Source organism: Thalassophryne amazonica, chromosome 6, assembly GCF_902500255.1.
Source record: "Thalassophryne amazonica chromosome 6, fThaAma1.1, whole genome shotgun sequence".
Classification (NCBI taxonomy): Eukaryota; Metazoa; Chordata; class Actinopteri; order Batrachoidiformes; family Batrachoididae; genus Thalassophryne; species Thalassophryne amazonica.
Genome location: NC_047108.1, coordinates 38,514,152 through 38,530,287, shown reverse-complemented (window position 1 = coordinate 38,530,287; position 16,136 = coordinate 38,514,152). Strand labels below are relative to the sequence as shown.

General features: G+C 44.1%; 1 protein-coding gene across 1 annotated transcript in view; it reads right to left on the bottom strand.

Moving 5' to 3' along the window:
- LOC117511444 (melanocyte protein PMEL-like) overlaps nt 1-3,275 on the bottom strand; it is a 42,412-nt gene extending 39,137 nt beyond the window's left edge. Inside the window, exons 1-2 of the mRNA XM_034171469.1 lie at nt 3,243-3,275; nt 3,084-3,150 (exon numbers count right to left, since the gene is read on the bottom strand). Coding sequence (XP_034027360.1) covers nt 3,084-3,150; nt 3,243-3,275 — 100 coding nt within the window. The remainder of the gene's footprint in view (nt 1-3,083; nt 3,151-3,242) is intronic.
- Nucleotides 3,276-16,136: the final 12,861 nt, after the last annotated feature.

Here is a 16,136-nt window from a genome sequence, read left to right as displayed (position 1 = left end):
GGGTTTTTCACACAAGTAAGGTCTAACCTTACCAACCCCCAGAGCAAGCACACAGGTGACAGTAGTAAGGAAAACCTCCCTCTGATGATATTGAGGAAGAAACCTCAAGCAGACCAGACTCAAAGGGGTGACCCTCTGCTTGGGCCATTCTACTGACACCATTGACAAAACAAATATACAGGAAATTTGTGGAAGATTTTGGGAGTCCATGCTGGTGCACAAGGCGGGAGACCTGCAGAGGAAGACATCCACACCCATCTCTGGATGGAGCCGCACCTCAAACAAAGAGAAAAAATCAGAATCAGGCAGCAGAAAGACAACAAATACAGTATAATTTATCAGGATTTAACAACACAAAAAACAGAAGATATACTAAGGTCATTACTAGTCCTACTGTTGTTTTTGCTAAATAGGAAACAATCTTTGAAGATTTTGTTAGTTAAGGTGCCCTGACACTTGTATGACTTTGATTGATCCACACACTTGCATGTACTTCATCGTGACAATCCCACCCGCTGTATTCCCAGCTGGACAGCTTTGTTCCACTGGATGCTCCGCGTTGTGCGCTGGACGCTGCATATATAAAATAATTATTTTGTAGCGGATTAATCATTTTCCCTCCGAGTTGGCTGTTGAAAATGCCTCTAATCGCTTCTGGAATCACAGAGGGCTGTTCCGGCTGCTGCTTTTCTCTCTCTCTTGTGCGCACACTTAATAAGGTGGAGAACGCATTTGAAAGCATCTAAAAAGGTAATTATTTGTCTTGTTTATATTGTAATGGCTTGGTAAAACTGTTGCATGTTCACTCCTTCCTGTGAGCAGCTGTAAAAGTATGTTTATGATAGATTTAACATCTCATTATACAAGTAATCATTCAGATGAGCTGAGCTGTGATGCTCTGAGCTGCTGTAATCACTCACACGCAGTGTTGTTGAATTGTTTGCGCAATGTTCACGTGAAGTTCATGAAAATAATGCATGATGAACATTTTGAACATTTCAAAATTTTCTTTGCGCAAGTGCACGAAGCCATGCACAGTTTACAAGGGTTTACAATGAGTTTGAGATGAGTTTGCTCTACTGCATGGCAGAGTGCATGTAAGTGCACGGATCCAAGTCGTGCAAGTGTCAGGGGGCCTTAAGTTTGCAAAATAACTACTTCTGATGTCTCAAAGTATATGATTTTGTTGACAACATGCAGTGTTTGTCTGTCAATGTTCTCCTGAATATTAAGATAAAGAGAAACATTTACTCAGCCTTACAAGTGTGAAATGATGTCATTTACACATGTATACATGGTTAATTTTACCATCTGAAATACAGTGATTGAGAGAATAGATAGATGATAGATGAGTCCATCACTTCTAGTTTGTTAACACGATAACACAAAATGAATCCATTATATCATGTTGTAACTTATCAAATTAAAAGACCAGATAATGAGGAGACCATTGACGGTTCAGATCAATGGAAAAATCAGCTCTCTTTTCCTACACTGTATGTAATAACTCATCTATATGTCTGCCAATAGCTGCATGGTTGGCAGATGCTAGACTGATGGCGTATTATTAGCAGGTGAGACAGATGGGACTTTTCCACACATTTCTGTGTTAAAAATTTCTGGGAGCATGTATTGATGTCATGCCTCACCGCATCCACAAAACCACAGGATAGCCTTGGGTTCTGGATGGCAACCACCAAAGCAGATAATTATTCCATAAGTACACTAAATCAGAGAAGTAAACTATTAAACTGAAAAGACCAAATGCAAATCAATCCCACAACCTTCTTGCTGTTTGGTAACTGCTAACCACTAATCCACCGTGAGCACAGGTTACAGGCCTCAAAAATGTGCATAAACCAGAGGCAACTGGGTCACATCATGACATACTTTTATCTTTGGCAGTGTTTGGTAAATTGTTCCATCCTGCATAAGATTTCAGAGTCGTACTTGGACAGCTCCCCCCACAAAAAGTGTGTTTGAGCCCACTTTTTCATTTTCAGGGTCGAAGAAATTTGACCCAAAAATTAGGGGTAGGAGAAATGTAAATGTGTTTCTCAAAGGGTTCCTTTAGACTTTTTCCAACATATTTGGTATCAGTAAAGCATATGAACTGTACTACATTCCCATGCCATTGATTTTCTAATTGGGACAATTAGTGCATAGCTACAGGTCAAAAGATCAAGGACAGAAGGGGTAAGTCAAAATCAGGGTTTCCCAATAGTCTACAAGTGATTTTGCCAATTGGAAGCAAACTCATGCAGGATTTTAGAGAACTAGAGTGGGCAGTTTTTTAATCCCTAACTACGCAGGAGGGGGTAAGGTCTTTGGAATTAATCCTCCTTTGTTGAGGGACCAAAAATTGAAAATTGCTCAAAGTTACTCCTATCAAGCAGCAAAATGGAATATCTTTGGGCTGTGAACAAAAGACATTTGAAGGTGTTATCTTGGGCTCTGGATGCCATTGACTGACATCTTTCACCATTTTTTTCCACATTTGATGGACCTAACAACTAATCAACTAATAGAGAATAATGTATAAACTTTGCTTCTGCCTGCACCCTTTCGGTCACACGGGTATGCTGTTAAGTTGTTCTTTTTATGAGTTTTTGTTACTGTTAATCTGTGTGCCGAATAAATAAATTTTTTCATTCATTCAAGAAAATAATCAATTGATTATGAAAATAATCATTAGTTGCAGCCTTACAAACAACATAAAAATAAAACCAGAACGGTTTTGTGCTGAATCAACATCAACACTAAAACCAAACAATCTATGAACAATTCTATCACAGTGACTTACGCAGGTACTGAATTTAGTGTTACAATTACAGTGAAAGTGCAGAGAACTTTTCTGATTTCTGAAGATAAAGTCCACGATACTGATGTCACATTGAAGTTTTTTTTCTTTTTTCTTTTTCCTGTGAATCAAATTACTGTATCCAGGATCTTTACGTTAGCAACTTCAACATCAAAGTTTAAATTTTAGCAACACCATAAAATGTATCAACAGGCACTTTCAGCATCTCTATAAATTTTAACACATCTACTGTACTTTAAATGAATTCATCATCTGTACTTACTCGCCACTATGTTGACACCACGACCAGCAACACCGAGAGAACGACAGGCGTGTGCATTGTCAGTACACTATTTCAAATGTCTCTTTGTAAAGAGGAATACAATAAAAATGCACCTTTCAAAACTCCTCACTCAGTTTAGTCAGAATAAACTCCTCCTACTCTCCCATGAAGCTCTGCAGCTCCTCCTCCCATAAACAGAGGAAGGAGGACTTGGATTGTGTTTCTACATTTGTACAGTAAAATCACATTTGAACAGTGACATAATATTTGTGTTTTTTTGTTTCTGCACACCATCGCACATTGGATGTTAAATGAATCAAACAAGATGTGCTTGTAGTGTGTGTTGTCATTTCGGCTGCTCCCGTCTCGGGACGGGGTCGCCACAGTGGATACAGACAGATCCGCATTTGGTAAGTGGCACAAGTTTTATGCCAGATGCCCTTCCTGACGCAACTCCAGTATCACCCGGAGAAACACACACACAGCCGCTGGTCTTCCAAAGAGGTCTCCCATCCAAGTACTAACCAGATGCTGCACTGCTTAGTTTCTGAGATCTGATGGGATCAGGCTGACACAGAGCACAGCTGCTGCACAAGATGTGCTTGTAGTGTAGATCTTTAATTCAAGGGGTTTAACAAAAAAAATATCACATTAACCTTTTAGGAATTACAGCCATTTTTTGAACTAGTGCCGACATTTTTCAGAGTCCATAAGTCAGGTAAGGTCTGGCCACATCTTCACGTGTTCCCTGGTGCTTCCACCACATTACAAAACCACTTTGGGTTGTGGATGGCAAGCACCCAGACAGACAACTGGTCCATCACAACCTCATGAAAACAACCATCCATCATCTGTCTGTCTACCAGGTGAAATATCAGAATCAGAATCAGATTAGCTTTTATTCACCAAGTATCCACAGAATACAAGGAATTTGACATCAGTTTGAGCTGCACTCTCTCTGTACAGCACATATGAATATACACTACACACTGAATAATACATAGTAAAAAAAAATATACAATATAAGAGAAAAAGAATGTGTGAAACAGGCAAACAGACTGAAGTTGTACGAGGTACATGAATTAGTGAGTTTTTTGGCAGGTTAAGTTGTTCCTCAGTGTGATGGTCTGTGGAAAGAAACTGTTCCTGTGTCTGGTTGTTTTGACGTACAGAGGTCTGTAACATCAACTAGATGGGAGGAGTTTAAACAGTGTGTGTCCACGGTGTGAGGGGTCTGCAGAGATGTTATCAGCTCGCTTCCTGGTCCTGGAGCGTCTCGGATGGAGGGCAGGCTTGCTCAAATGATTTTTTTCTGCAGACCTGTTTGTTGACATCTGTGCCTGTCATGTGTGGAGGCAGAGGGAAACCAAACAGAGATGGAGATGCACAGGACAGACTGGATGATGGATGTGTAGAAGATGATGACCATGTCCTGGGTCCGGTTGAACTTCGCTGAGCTGTCGAGGAAGTACATCCTCTGCTGTGCCTTTTTCCCTGATGGAGTCTATGTGGGAGGTCCACTTCAGATCTTGGGAGATGATGATCCAGAACCGGAAAGTGTCCACAGAAACACAGTGTTGTTGGGGGTTAAATGGTAAATGGACTGCAATGTATATAGCACTTTTCATCTGCATCAGACACTTAAAGCACTTTACAGTTATGCCTCACCTTCACCCAGACGTCATGGTGCTGCTATACAAGGTGCTCACTACACACCGGGAGCAATAGAGGATTAAAGACATTGCCCAAGGGCCCTTAGTGATTTTCCAGTCAGGCGGGGATTTGAACTGGTCTCAAGCCCAACACCTTAACCACTAGACCATCACCCCTCCTGAAGTCCACTATCATCTCCACAGTCTTGAGCGGGTTCATCTCCAGCTTGTTCTGACCACACCAGGGGACCAACCGTTCCACCTCCTGTCTGTGTGCGGCCTCATCACCATCCTGGATGAGTCCAATGATGGTGGTGTCATCCACAAACTTCAGGAGTTTAACAGAGGGGTTCCCTGAAGTGCAGTTGTTTATGTAGAGGGAGAAGAGCAGGTGGGAGAGCACACATCTCTGAAGGGTGCCAGTGCTGATTGTGATGCTCCTCTGCCTCACCTGCTGTGTCCTGTCCATCAGGAAGTTGGATATCCACTGACAGGTGGGAACTGGCACATCCTTGGCCTTCTCCAGCTGCTGGGGTCCTCAACACAGAGGCACCTACAACCTATATCACACCCAGAGAAATGCACCCCCTGGCTAAAATTTAATAGCTGTCCCTCCTTCACAATGAAAGTGATACTCCTCATCTGAGACTTCTTATGTTACTTCTCATTTGAATGAAAGTTATTCCAGCAGTTCCCAAGGATTCTCTGAAAATACTTAGTACCAAAGACTCACAACCATACTGAAAGACAAGAAGTACCAGTACTCTAAAAACTTGGACCTTCATTCTTCTGCAAAGACATCGGCATCGCCAGCCACCTCTGTCCAGTGACCTCATGACTCCACAAGCTCGTCCCAGGCATCTCTCAATCTTAAAGGCCAAGGACCCAGAGACACGAATGTCGCTGTAGAAATAAGTGAATGTTTTTACAAGTTCAACACATTAACAGCATACAGATATACTTCTGATGGTTGAGTCCAGGCAGCAATTAGAAACCTGGATCCTAGTCTTGATCCAGGACAATCACAAATCCAGACACCTCGACTCCTCACTCAGCTTCTCAAATGCTGCAATCAGTCTATACAATGATTCCACAAAGGTCACAACATCATCCGCAAAGATAAAGTCAGTAAAGCTGTCCTCCCCAACAAATCACCTTTGTTGCTGATTTCCACAACCCTACATAACACCCAGTCCATGCAAGCATTGAACAATGTTGGAAACAGAACACCTCACTGACAAACACTTGTGTTTAATGTGAAAAATTTCAGTTTCTGCCTGAACACTGCATAGCGTTCATAGTCCCGGGGTATCGACTGGCTATGATATCCAACAACTTCTGGTGGACCCTGAAAATCTCAGGATGTCATATTATTATTATTATTATTATTATGAACAATATGGTAAATCTGTATAGAGTAGACAGTTCTCAAAAACTGAGTCACTGTGCAAGAAGAAGAGTGAGAAAAGCCACCAAGAACCCCAGACAAACCAGAAGAAATGCTTCTCTAGCTGTGATTGTAGAAATTGTGCACAGTTGCATGTTTTGCATATTTATCACCAGTTATATGGCTTCATGTGACATAGAGGAGTGTTTTCTTTCACCAAAACATCAGATCTAGTCTTGCATCTCAGATGTACCTTCTGGCAAATTGTAGCTGAACTTTGAAGTGTTATGTGTCGATGCGGGTTGAGGAGCGGACCTTGCGTCTGACGGAACCCAGCGCTAAAATAACCAGAAAGCGGTTCCAATAACAAACAATTTATTTTTTCCACCCTCTGTGGCATAACAAAGTGTATTGAACAAAAGATGCGTCAGGTCTGGTGGAGTGAAGGCTGGCAACGCTCTCCAGCGCCTAAAAGGATCGAAGCCCGGCGCTTCTGGACTCACTCTACCGCCAACACCCCCCCAGGTGGACACAACAAACCGACTCTCTGCAAAGGATAGAAAAGTGAGGTAAGTCAGCAGCCTACAACCAATATCCTTCAAAGGCACACACTATCAGCAACACATTCAGGTCGTATTTAAGCTTTATGTAAATGAGCAGCTTCTCACAACAGGTGAGGATACCACTCCCGCACGCCACGGCAGTGCGAAGCGAGCTGCACAATTCTCATCACATTCAAATCTACTGCGTAACAAAATACCAAGTTACTATCAACAATTAGTCCAAACAATCACCTCAGATGTGTGCTGACAGCATGTGGTCCCTCACCCTTCTTCCTTCACAGGCACGATGTGTCAAACCCAGGCGCGGTCCTCAGCGTCTCACAAACGAACATCACAAGGTCGAGTTCCCGGCAATTCTGCTTGAATCACACATGGCTTAAATGCAGAACGCCATCTCATTATCTGCTTCAGCTGAAAGTCTTTAAGGTTGCACTTGAGCACCACCACAGGTGCTGCACATAACGCTGATGAGGGTGAAGGAACTCTTCAGCCAGCACCTTCTCCACAGACAAATCAGTTTTCATACCAACCTGGAGAGCAAAGAAAAGAAAAGCACACCAAAATGTCCAGCCACACACCCCCCCAACATACAACAGTACCCCCCCCCCCTTTAACAGGAAGCCTCCCGGCGACCGAACAGACCAGGTCCGAGAACAGCACCTCCCTCCGGGTCCTCGTCAGGAAGCAAACAGGCATAACGATCCCAAGGTCCACCAGAGACAGCAGGACAGGGCACCGCAGCTGGAAGGCCGGCTGGCATCAACAAAACCCCCAAAACAGTCCCTAGTACAATCAACATACAGGAAAAAAACATAAACCCACCCAAAACCTCCCCAGGGGACCGTCCATCAACCCCGGGAAGAAAAGAAAAACTCCCAAATGCAAAAACCCAATACAACCCCACAAACACAATACAAACATAAATGCATAAAAGAAAAATAACAAACAACCCCCCAGAATGACTTGCAGAGCCCAACACCCCCCAGAGGCCTTACCGCGGTCCAGGAGGAATAGCCAGAACCGGAATCCCACAAAGGTCCCCAGGTACACGTGGAGCAAACGGCGCCCCCCAGAGGACCGTACCATCAAACCCCAGGAGGCACCCTCCCCACAACCCCGGAACCCCAGACCCGGCCACACTTGGCTAGTCGGCCCCACAAACCAATTCCCCCCCAGAGGACCGTCCCATCAACCCTGGAGGTGGAACCCGGAAGGAAACAAAACAAAATCAAAGTCCAACCCCCGGAGGACTACCCTAAACAACCCCGGGGGCAAATACAACAACCGTTAAACCCTGTTACCTTCCCCGGCACCCCAAAAGACCCCAGGGTCTCTCCCAGGCCCTCGGCGGCTCAATTTTGGCGAACGGCACAAACATCAAGCCGGGGAAGGGAACAGGAAAAACTAACCCGCCCCAACCCCTAGGGCCCAGCGGAAAAACCGGAAATACGTCCGGTGGCCCCAACTCGACCATACCCCAGCCTCTCGGGAGGGGTGGAACTACCGAAATGGCGAACGGCAACAGATCGGCCCACCCCTCCGACTGAGGTATGTTCCCGCTGCACCACACCCCGGCAACACCAATGACGAACGGTACAAAGGCCCACCGAGGCTGGAGTGGAACCGGCCCTAACCAAACCAAGAAAAACGCCCCTAACAACCCCCCCCCCTAGGTGCAGAGATCTTCTGAGAACGCTCAGCGTGACCAACCTGCACCACCCCACAACCCACAAGATGAACGGTCCTTGGGGCAAGTGAGGTTTGGGTTAGGTAAGTAGGGAAATAAAAAACAACAAAACGACCCAGACCCAAACAGAAAATACCTAAATACACATAAAAAAACAACGATCAAGTGAGTCCAGACGGGCCTCTAACCGCCTATCATTCACTCCACCAGACACGCCTCTGACTCCCCAAACAAATTATAACCCCTATTCAAAGAAACAAAACATTAGCCCATACAAGTTTTTTTGTGTGTGTGTGTATTATTTCGCCTGTCCCAGAACCCTGGAGATACGTCACCATTATTTTTCTTGACGCTTATATGTCGGGGCAATACATCGGTCTCAGCTCGTCCGAGCTGCATGGGCTCGTCTGCAAGAGGAGCCAGAGGTCCCGTCGGAGGAGCCTCAGTAGGGCGAAGAAGAGGCGGCCCAGATCTGTGTCGGGGAAAGCCCCGAGACAAAAAAACCCGTTCTGATGGCCGCCCTCTTTCGCGTCCACGCTCCTTCATCCGATCATCTAGACGAATCACCAACGATATTAGCTCATCTAAATCGTTTGGCTCGTCACGGACTGCCAGCTCGTCTTTTAATGACTCATTTAACCCATCTACAAACACTCCTCGTAAAGCTGCGGCGTTCCAACCTGACTGAGCATAAAAAATCCGGAAGTCCACGGAATACTCCGCCGCACTCCGCCTCCCCTGCCTGAGATTCAGCAACTGTTGGGCAACGGTATTCGTTTTCACCGGATGGTCAAAAACCAGTCGGAACTCCCGGGAGAAATCCTTAAAGGATCCTAACAATGGCGAATTGTTACTCCACAACGCTGTGACCCAAGCTAAGGCGTTACCTCGGAGCAAATTTGTCACATATGAAACACGGCTCCCATCAGAAGAGAAGGAAGCCGGTCGCTGAGCAAAAACCAGAGAACATTGCATCAAAAACGAAGCACAAGCTTCAACGTCTCCCGCAATAAGGCTCCGGATGACAAATAATCGGTTCGGACGCCGAATCTCTGGGTGACGGAGTTATCTGCACCGGTATCGATGGTGCCGCAGCTGGAGCAGCAGGAAGCGGAACGGCTTGCGCTGCAAGCTCCGTAACCACGGGCGTCTGTTTGTTTAATTTGGTTTGCGAGATGCTGTATTGCTCCCATATTTTCTCCAAGTGTTCTTGTACTCTTTCGGCGAAAGGAACCACCTCTGCCGCTGGGTCCATTATGGAATGGCCGGGAACTACTGTTATGTGTCGACGCGGGTTGAGAAGCGGACCTGCGTCTGACGGAACCCAGCGCTAAAATAACCAGAAAGCGGTTCCAATAACAAAACAATTTATTTTTTCCACCCTCTGGTGCATAACAAAGTGTATGAATAAAAGATGCGTCAGTCTGGTGGAGTGAAGGCTGGCACGCTCTCCAGCGCCTAAAAGGATCGAAGCCCGGCGCTTCTGGACTCACTCTACCGCCAAACACCCCCCAGGTGGACACGACAAACCGACTCTCTGCAAAGGATAGAAAAGGTGAGGTAAGTCAGCAGCTACAACCAATATCCTTCAAAAGGCACACACTATCAGCAACACATTCAGGTCTGTATTTAAGCTTTATGTAAATGAGCAGCTTCTCACAACAGGTGGAGGATTACCACTCCGCACGCCACGGCAGTGAGAAGCGAGCTGCACAATTCTCATCACAATTCAAATCTACTGCGTAACAAAATACCAAGTTACTATCAACAATTAGTCAAACAATTAATCACCTCAGATGTGTGCTGACAGCATGTGTCCCTCACCCTTTTTCCTTCACAGGCACGATGTGTGAAACCCAGGCGCGGTCCTCAGCATCTCACAAATGAACATCACAAGGTCGAGTTCCCGGCAATTCTGCTTGAATCACACATCACACACAAATGCAGAACGCCATCTCATTATCTGCTTCAGCTGAAAGTCTTTAAGGTTGCACTTGAGCACCATCCACAGGTGCTGCACATAACGCTGATGAGGGTGAAGGACTCTTCAGCCAGCACCTTCTCCACAGACAAATCAGTTTTCATACCACCTGGAGAGCAAAGAAAAGAAAAGAACACCAAAATGTCCAGCCACACCCCCCCCCCCAACACACAACAGAAGTCTTCTTTTTAAGAAAATACTGTTTGTATGTTCTTCGTAATTGACATATTCTAAGACTATTCAGTGATTTGGAAATGTTCATGTATCCATCCCCTGATTTGTCTGAAGAAAGCTGGCAATAAACTGATTATTTACAGGTATTACAGTGGTCCCTCGCTATAACGCGCTTCACCTTTCGCGGCCTCACAGTTTTCGCAGATTTTTTTTTTTTTTGGTGCAATTTTGAATGCTTTTTTTTAACAGCGCATTGTGTTCCTCCGTCCTTATCAGGCGGGCCGGTCGCAGCACCGGTCGGCATCACGGCGAATGCTCTCACTGCCTCCGATGCGCTTACTGAGCCTGTGGGCTTGGTAAACGCAGCACCGGGCCACTCACACCGCGCCTCCTGTCTGCTGTGCGGAACTGCGCCAAATCTAGCAACAGGTCCAGAGACTACGCTCGCTGTTTTGATGCAGATGTTGACCGCAGCCGCAGAGCTCCGTGGCCACCGAGAGAGGACTTGGATTCTTTGCGGGTCCCGCATCCGTAGCCCCGGAGGCAGTGAGTGAAGGGAGAGCACGCACGTTGTGTTCTGCATGTGTCTGTTTAGAATCTTCTCGCCCAGAAGAAAAAAGAGAGTGTTTACACAGGAGAGAAAAGTGAGAAAATGTTAATGCCTGTTTGAGAAAAGTGTATAAAGTGTGTAGTGAGGGGTTTTACAGCCTTAAAACATCTATAATAATTGCAAAAAATAGCGCTGACTACTTCGCGGATTTTGCTTATCGCAAGTTATTTTTAGAACATAACTCCCACGATAAATGAGGGACCACTGTATATCAAAGTGTTCCATTACTTGCTTACTGTTCCATTACTTACTTTTTCTGATGTTACAGGTTTTGTAAAACTTTTTTTAATTCAGTTGGTTACAACCAAAGAGCTGGCAAAAAAAAAAAAAAACAGTTTATCACCTCCACCCATATTTCTGTGTAGGCTCTCAGTTGTCCAGGTGGTTTCCATAGTAGAGAAGCTTGAATCTTCGACTGGACTGGGTTGCTTGACGTGAGGACGTTTCGCTTCAAATCAAGCAAGAATTTTAGCTGAGGAAGCTTCTGCGATTTGAAGCGAAACGTCCTCGCGTCAAGCAACCCAGTCCAGTGGAAGACTCAAGCTTCTCTACCTCCACCCATGCCAAAATCGCCTGCATTATTTATTTATTTTTTTTAATATAGTCACCATCCTGTGTTCTGAACTCTGCTAATATCGTCACTGTTGTCAGACTGACCCCACTGCCTCCGGTGCTACCGTTGCGGGCCCCGCAGAGAATCCAAGTTATTAAAAAGACACAAACCTCTCTCAGTGGCCACGGAGATCTGCGGCTGCGGTTACCAAGACCCTGCGGCGCTGCGGATTTTTCCGCAAGAAGTCTATCCTTGCGGGCTGCCGGAGCGCTCTGCATCTAAACAGAAGTGTTTCCATGCACGCTCGTGTAGAAACGTTTGAGCAGTCTCTGGACCTGTTGCTGGAGTTGGCCACAGCTCCGCACTGCAGACAGGGGGACGGTGTGAGTGGCCTGCTGCGGCAGTGAGAGTGAGGCCTGAAGGTTTTCCTCCAAAGTTTATTGTCATCTAAATCAGGCTCAAAACCATAACGCCGTGTTCCTCACAGCTGCTTCAGAAACACCTTCAGACTGGACTTTAAAAAAGCTCCACACAATAAAAAAATCCTCTGAAAACAGTTCAACTTCCACTGTGTTTACAATTGATTTTGTTATGTGTCGGACGCAGCTCGGAGAACCGACCAGCGTTTGAAGGACCCAGTATGAAATAAGCAGAGCACGGTACAAAGGCTAACTGAATTTAATACATAACAGTGAAAATATAATAACAAAAAGGTGCGGCCTGGCGTGGTGCGCTCCCAGCAGCGCTAACGGTCCGGAGCCAGAAGCTGTTTCGGACCCAAGGACCCCGCCGACACCCCCCAGGTGGCCGCAACAACCGAGTCTGTGAAAGAAGGAACCATTATGTGAGTCCACACTCTACACACAGAACACTTAAAGGTGTACAAACAGCAAACACTTCCTGGCTTGATTACTGATCAGCTTCCAAACCTGCAGGCATGGAACATCCAGTTCACAAAACTCCACCGCAGTGGAAGCTGATACATGACTAACAAACAGCTCAATACAATAAGGTGTGAGGGACACCACATTTACTGACTGTATAACTGTTAGTCACAAAATCTAACGTACCTCAGGAAGTGTGCTGACGAGCGTGAGACCTCACCCCCTCCTCTTTCACAGACTGTGCATCAAACCTGGACGTTCTCAGCATCCGCTGCTGATGAGATGGCTCCCGAGACGACGATCTCACCCGTCTGGTCACAAGGTCGAGTCTCTGGCAAATACACACTGTGCACTCCAGTCTTAAATGCCAACATGTTCCAATCCATCCAGATGCACCACAGCTGTGAGTCCTGACGAGTCGCAGGTGATCAGGGTGAGGTCCTGACAGCCTCAGCAACACAGCCACTCAGTCCCAAACGCACGCCACCTGGGAGGAAAACCAAAAAACAGAAACAAACCGGCAGCCAGGCCCCCCCAGCCATATAACAGATTTGGGCTTAAATCAGCAGGTGCCGTTCTGGTGATGACGTAGCAACAATATGGCCGTCGCTGAGGGCTGAATGGGGCTGAAATAGAGCGCAGGCTTCAGACAGCTGTCAGTTATCTTTCACCTGCGCACTTGTCATCAACTTTTATTGTTCAAGATTTCTTTTAAATATCAACATTTCATCATTTTTAGTGATTATTTGTGCACATTTTTTGCTGTCACCTACATTTTACTATGAAATATACAGATATGATTCAAATATTTAAAGATGGATCTAAAGATCCCTTCACAGGAAAGATATTATTGCTTTTACATTATTAGTTACTATTTTCTATTTATATTTGCCATTTTATTTTTACTCATCTTTGTTTTTGCATGGAAACAGTGACAACGAAATTTCATTCCACTTTGTACCTTTCACAGGGTGGAATGGCGTAAAAGAAATCTTGAATCTTGAGCAGCAGTTTATATGGCCTAATTTCATACGTCAGTCATTTAGCTGTCTTTTCTGTGGAACTGCTAGTGATTTTGCTTGCACTGTGGTGGGTAGAAGAAGTGAAGTTCAGTCACCATGTCATCTGCTCAGATTCAATGGCAGCATTATTCAGTATTTCAAATGGCAAATCTGTTAGCAGGCCAGACCTGATCAGTGAGATTCTTCAAAGCTCATTTAAACTGAAACAACAGAATATTTCAGTATGTTTCATGTAGGTTCCATCTCATTCTGAAATTGAGGCCAACGAAGTAGTAGATCAGCTGGTAAAATGAGCTCTGAAATCACAAATACGGATCAACATTCCACTTAGCAAATCTGAAGTCAAAACAATCATCAAGAAAGAAATTAACAAAGAATGGCTAAAACGATGGGACAGGGAGTCTAAATTCAGGGACAGGTTGTATCAAGGAGACAGGGGAGATGGAGTCACAGGAAAGAAGAAGTAATAACACGAGTACGTATAGGTCACACAGGTTTAAATCATACTCTCAACATATCTGGAAAACATGAAACCAGTCAGTGTTTGAGATGCAGCAGAAGGGAGACTGCTGAGCACGTGTTACTAGTGCCAAACATATAACAAAGAAGAATTCTATTAGATGATGTCAGAGCTGAGGACAGACCACTTTAACACTTCAGGGATTACTTTCTTTTTCTACACTTACACCACCTGCTTGTAGGCATGTAATTGCATATTTAAAGGGAACAGGGTTGAAATCTGTGAGTGTCAGTGCTGAACTTTAATTTGTACCTCTGCACGTCCAGACTGCTCAGGGTTTTTAATGGAAATACATTGTGATCGAATGGGACTTTTATCCGAAGTGAGCCATATGTGTGTAACGGATTAGTTAAATCAGGAGGCCCCGAACATCTACGGGAATCCTGCATCAGGACATGCGCCTCATTAATGACCAGGTCAAAATTTCCTGTGATTTTTTTTTTTTTGTCCATATGTATTTGAGCCATTATCAAAATGTAATCTGTGTGCGCACTATAAAAACTATTCAAATATGATGAGATATGAAGGAGTGAAAGCAGCAAAGTGTCAAATTGCAGCCTTTTGCAGCTGCTGCAGGCTGCGGGTCCGAGTTTGAGCACGGTGTAAAAAAAAATTAACAGTCGGGCTTTTAATCACGTAAATGACTCGCTCCGGTCCCACATGCAAGGGGTTTAATGGAAATACCGGACATGACATTTTATCCTATGTGAGCGAAAAATCCACTGTACAAAATCCTTTATATACAGTGTTTATTACATGGGAAACGATACAAAACTTTTGGACTTTTTTGTCCGGTGACTGCGAATATCTGGTGTATACGACGATGGTTTAGGGGAGTTTTACTGTACATGGGACTGAACAATAAATTTACCTCTCAAAGCTTTGACAGTTGTCTCTTTCCATCCCACATGGCTGACTTTATTTTCCCAAATTTTTCTTCTGTTCGGATCTGAAGGGAATCTTTACATCTTGAAGCCCTTGCTGTGTCTATTTGTGCATCCAAGTACACAGCAACCTGGCATTTTCAACGAATAAATAAAACATCTGGATTTACATGCAGGCAGATTAACAGCGAACACTATTTTGAACCCAAGATGGCACCATGAGTCACGTGACCTTTTTTTTTTTACTCCTCATGTCGCCACTATCAAGGTACTCAAAATGCAGCAATAAACGTGTTAGAAATACAATTCAAAATTCTATTAGGAATATACCCAATTGTAAATCTTATTGGAGCTCTCAATACAGCGATTTAAATTGGAAACACATATGGCTACACCCTTTCCAATATTGTATCTATAATAAAATTAGAGAACTACACTGGAAAATTTTACATCGCATTTACCCGAATAATCTGCTTATATCCACATTTACAGATGTAGATCCCAAATGTTGTTTTTGTGGTATAGAAGAGTCAATAATACATCTATTCTATGAGTGTAAGTTCACAAGAGATATTAGGCTTAATCTGGAGTTACTTGTTTATAATAAAAAAAAAACAATCATAGAATTAAAATAGCCAATCATAATGCAATAACCTCCTTTGAATATAAAAATAAAAATATACAATATTTAGTAAACCTATATATATATATATATATATATATATATATATATTACTTGGCAAATATCGTATACACAAAGCTAAATTCAGTCAATCTAAACCCCTTCTTAAACTATGGATAATTGAAATCAACACCTACCTTAAAACTTTAAATAACATACCAAACAAAAAAGCAATAAAGACAATAAACTTAGTAAAGAATTTCAGTTTACAATAAACCCTCCCGTACTCCTCGGGTCTGTGCTCTATAATATGTCTTCTGTTAACTGTTTGGAATGATGCCTGTCTGTTAGTCATGCTGTATGTTAGTCATATCGCTTGTCTGCCTGTGCCTCTTGTTATGTTTTTTTTTTCTTTCTTTCTTTTGTTCAATTAAAGAGAGAGAGAGAGAGAGGAGGAGGAGGAGGCTGCCGTTTGTCCGTCACACCAGCAGGGGGTGCTACGAATAAAGTCACA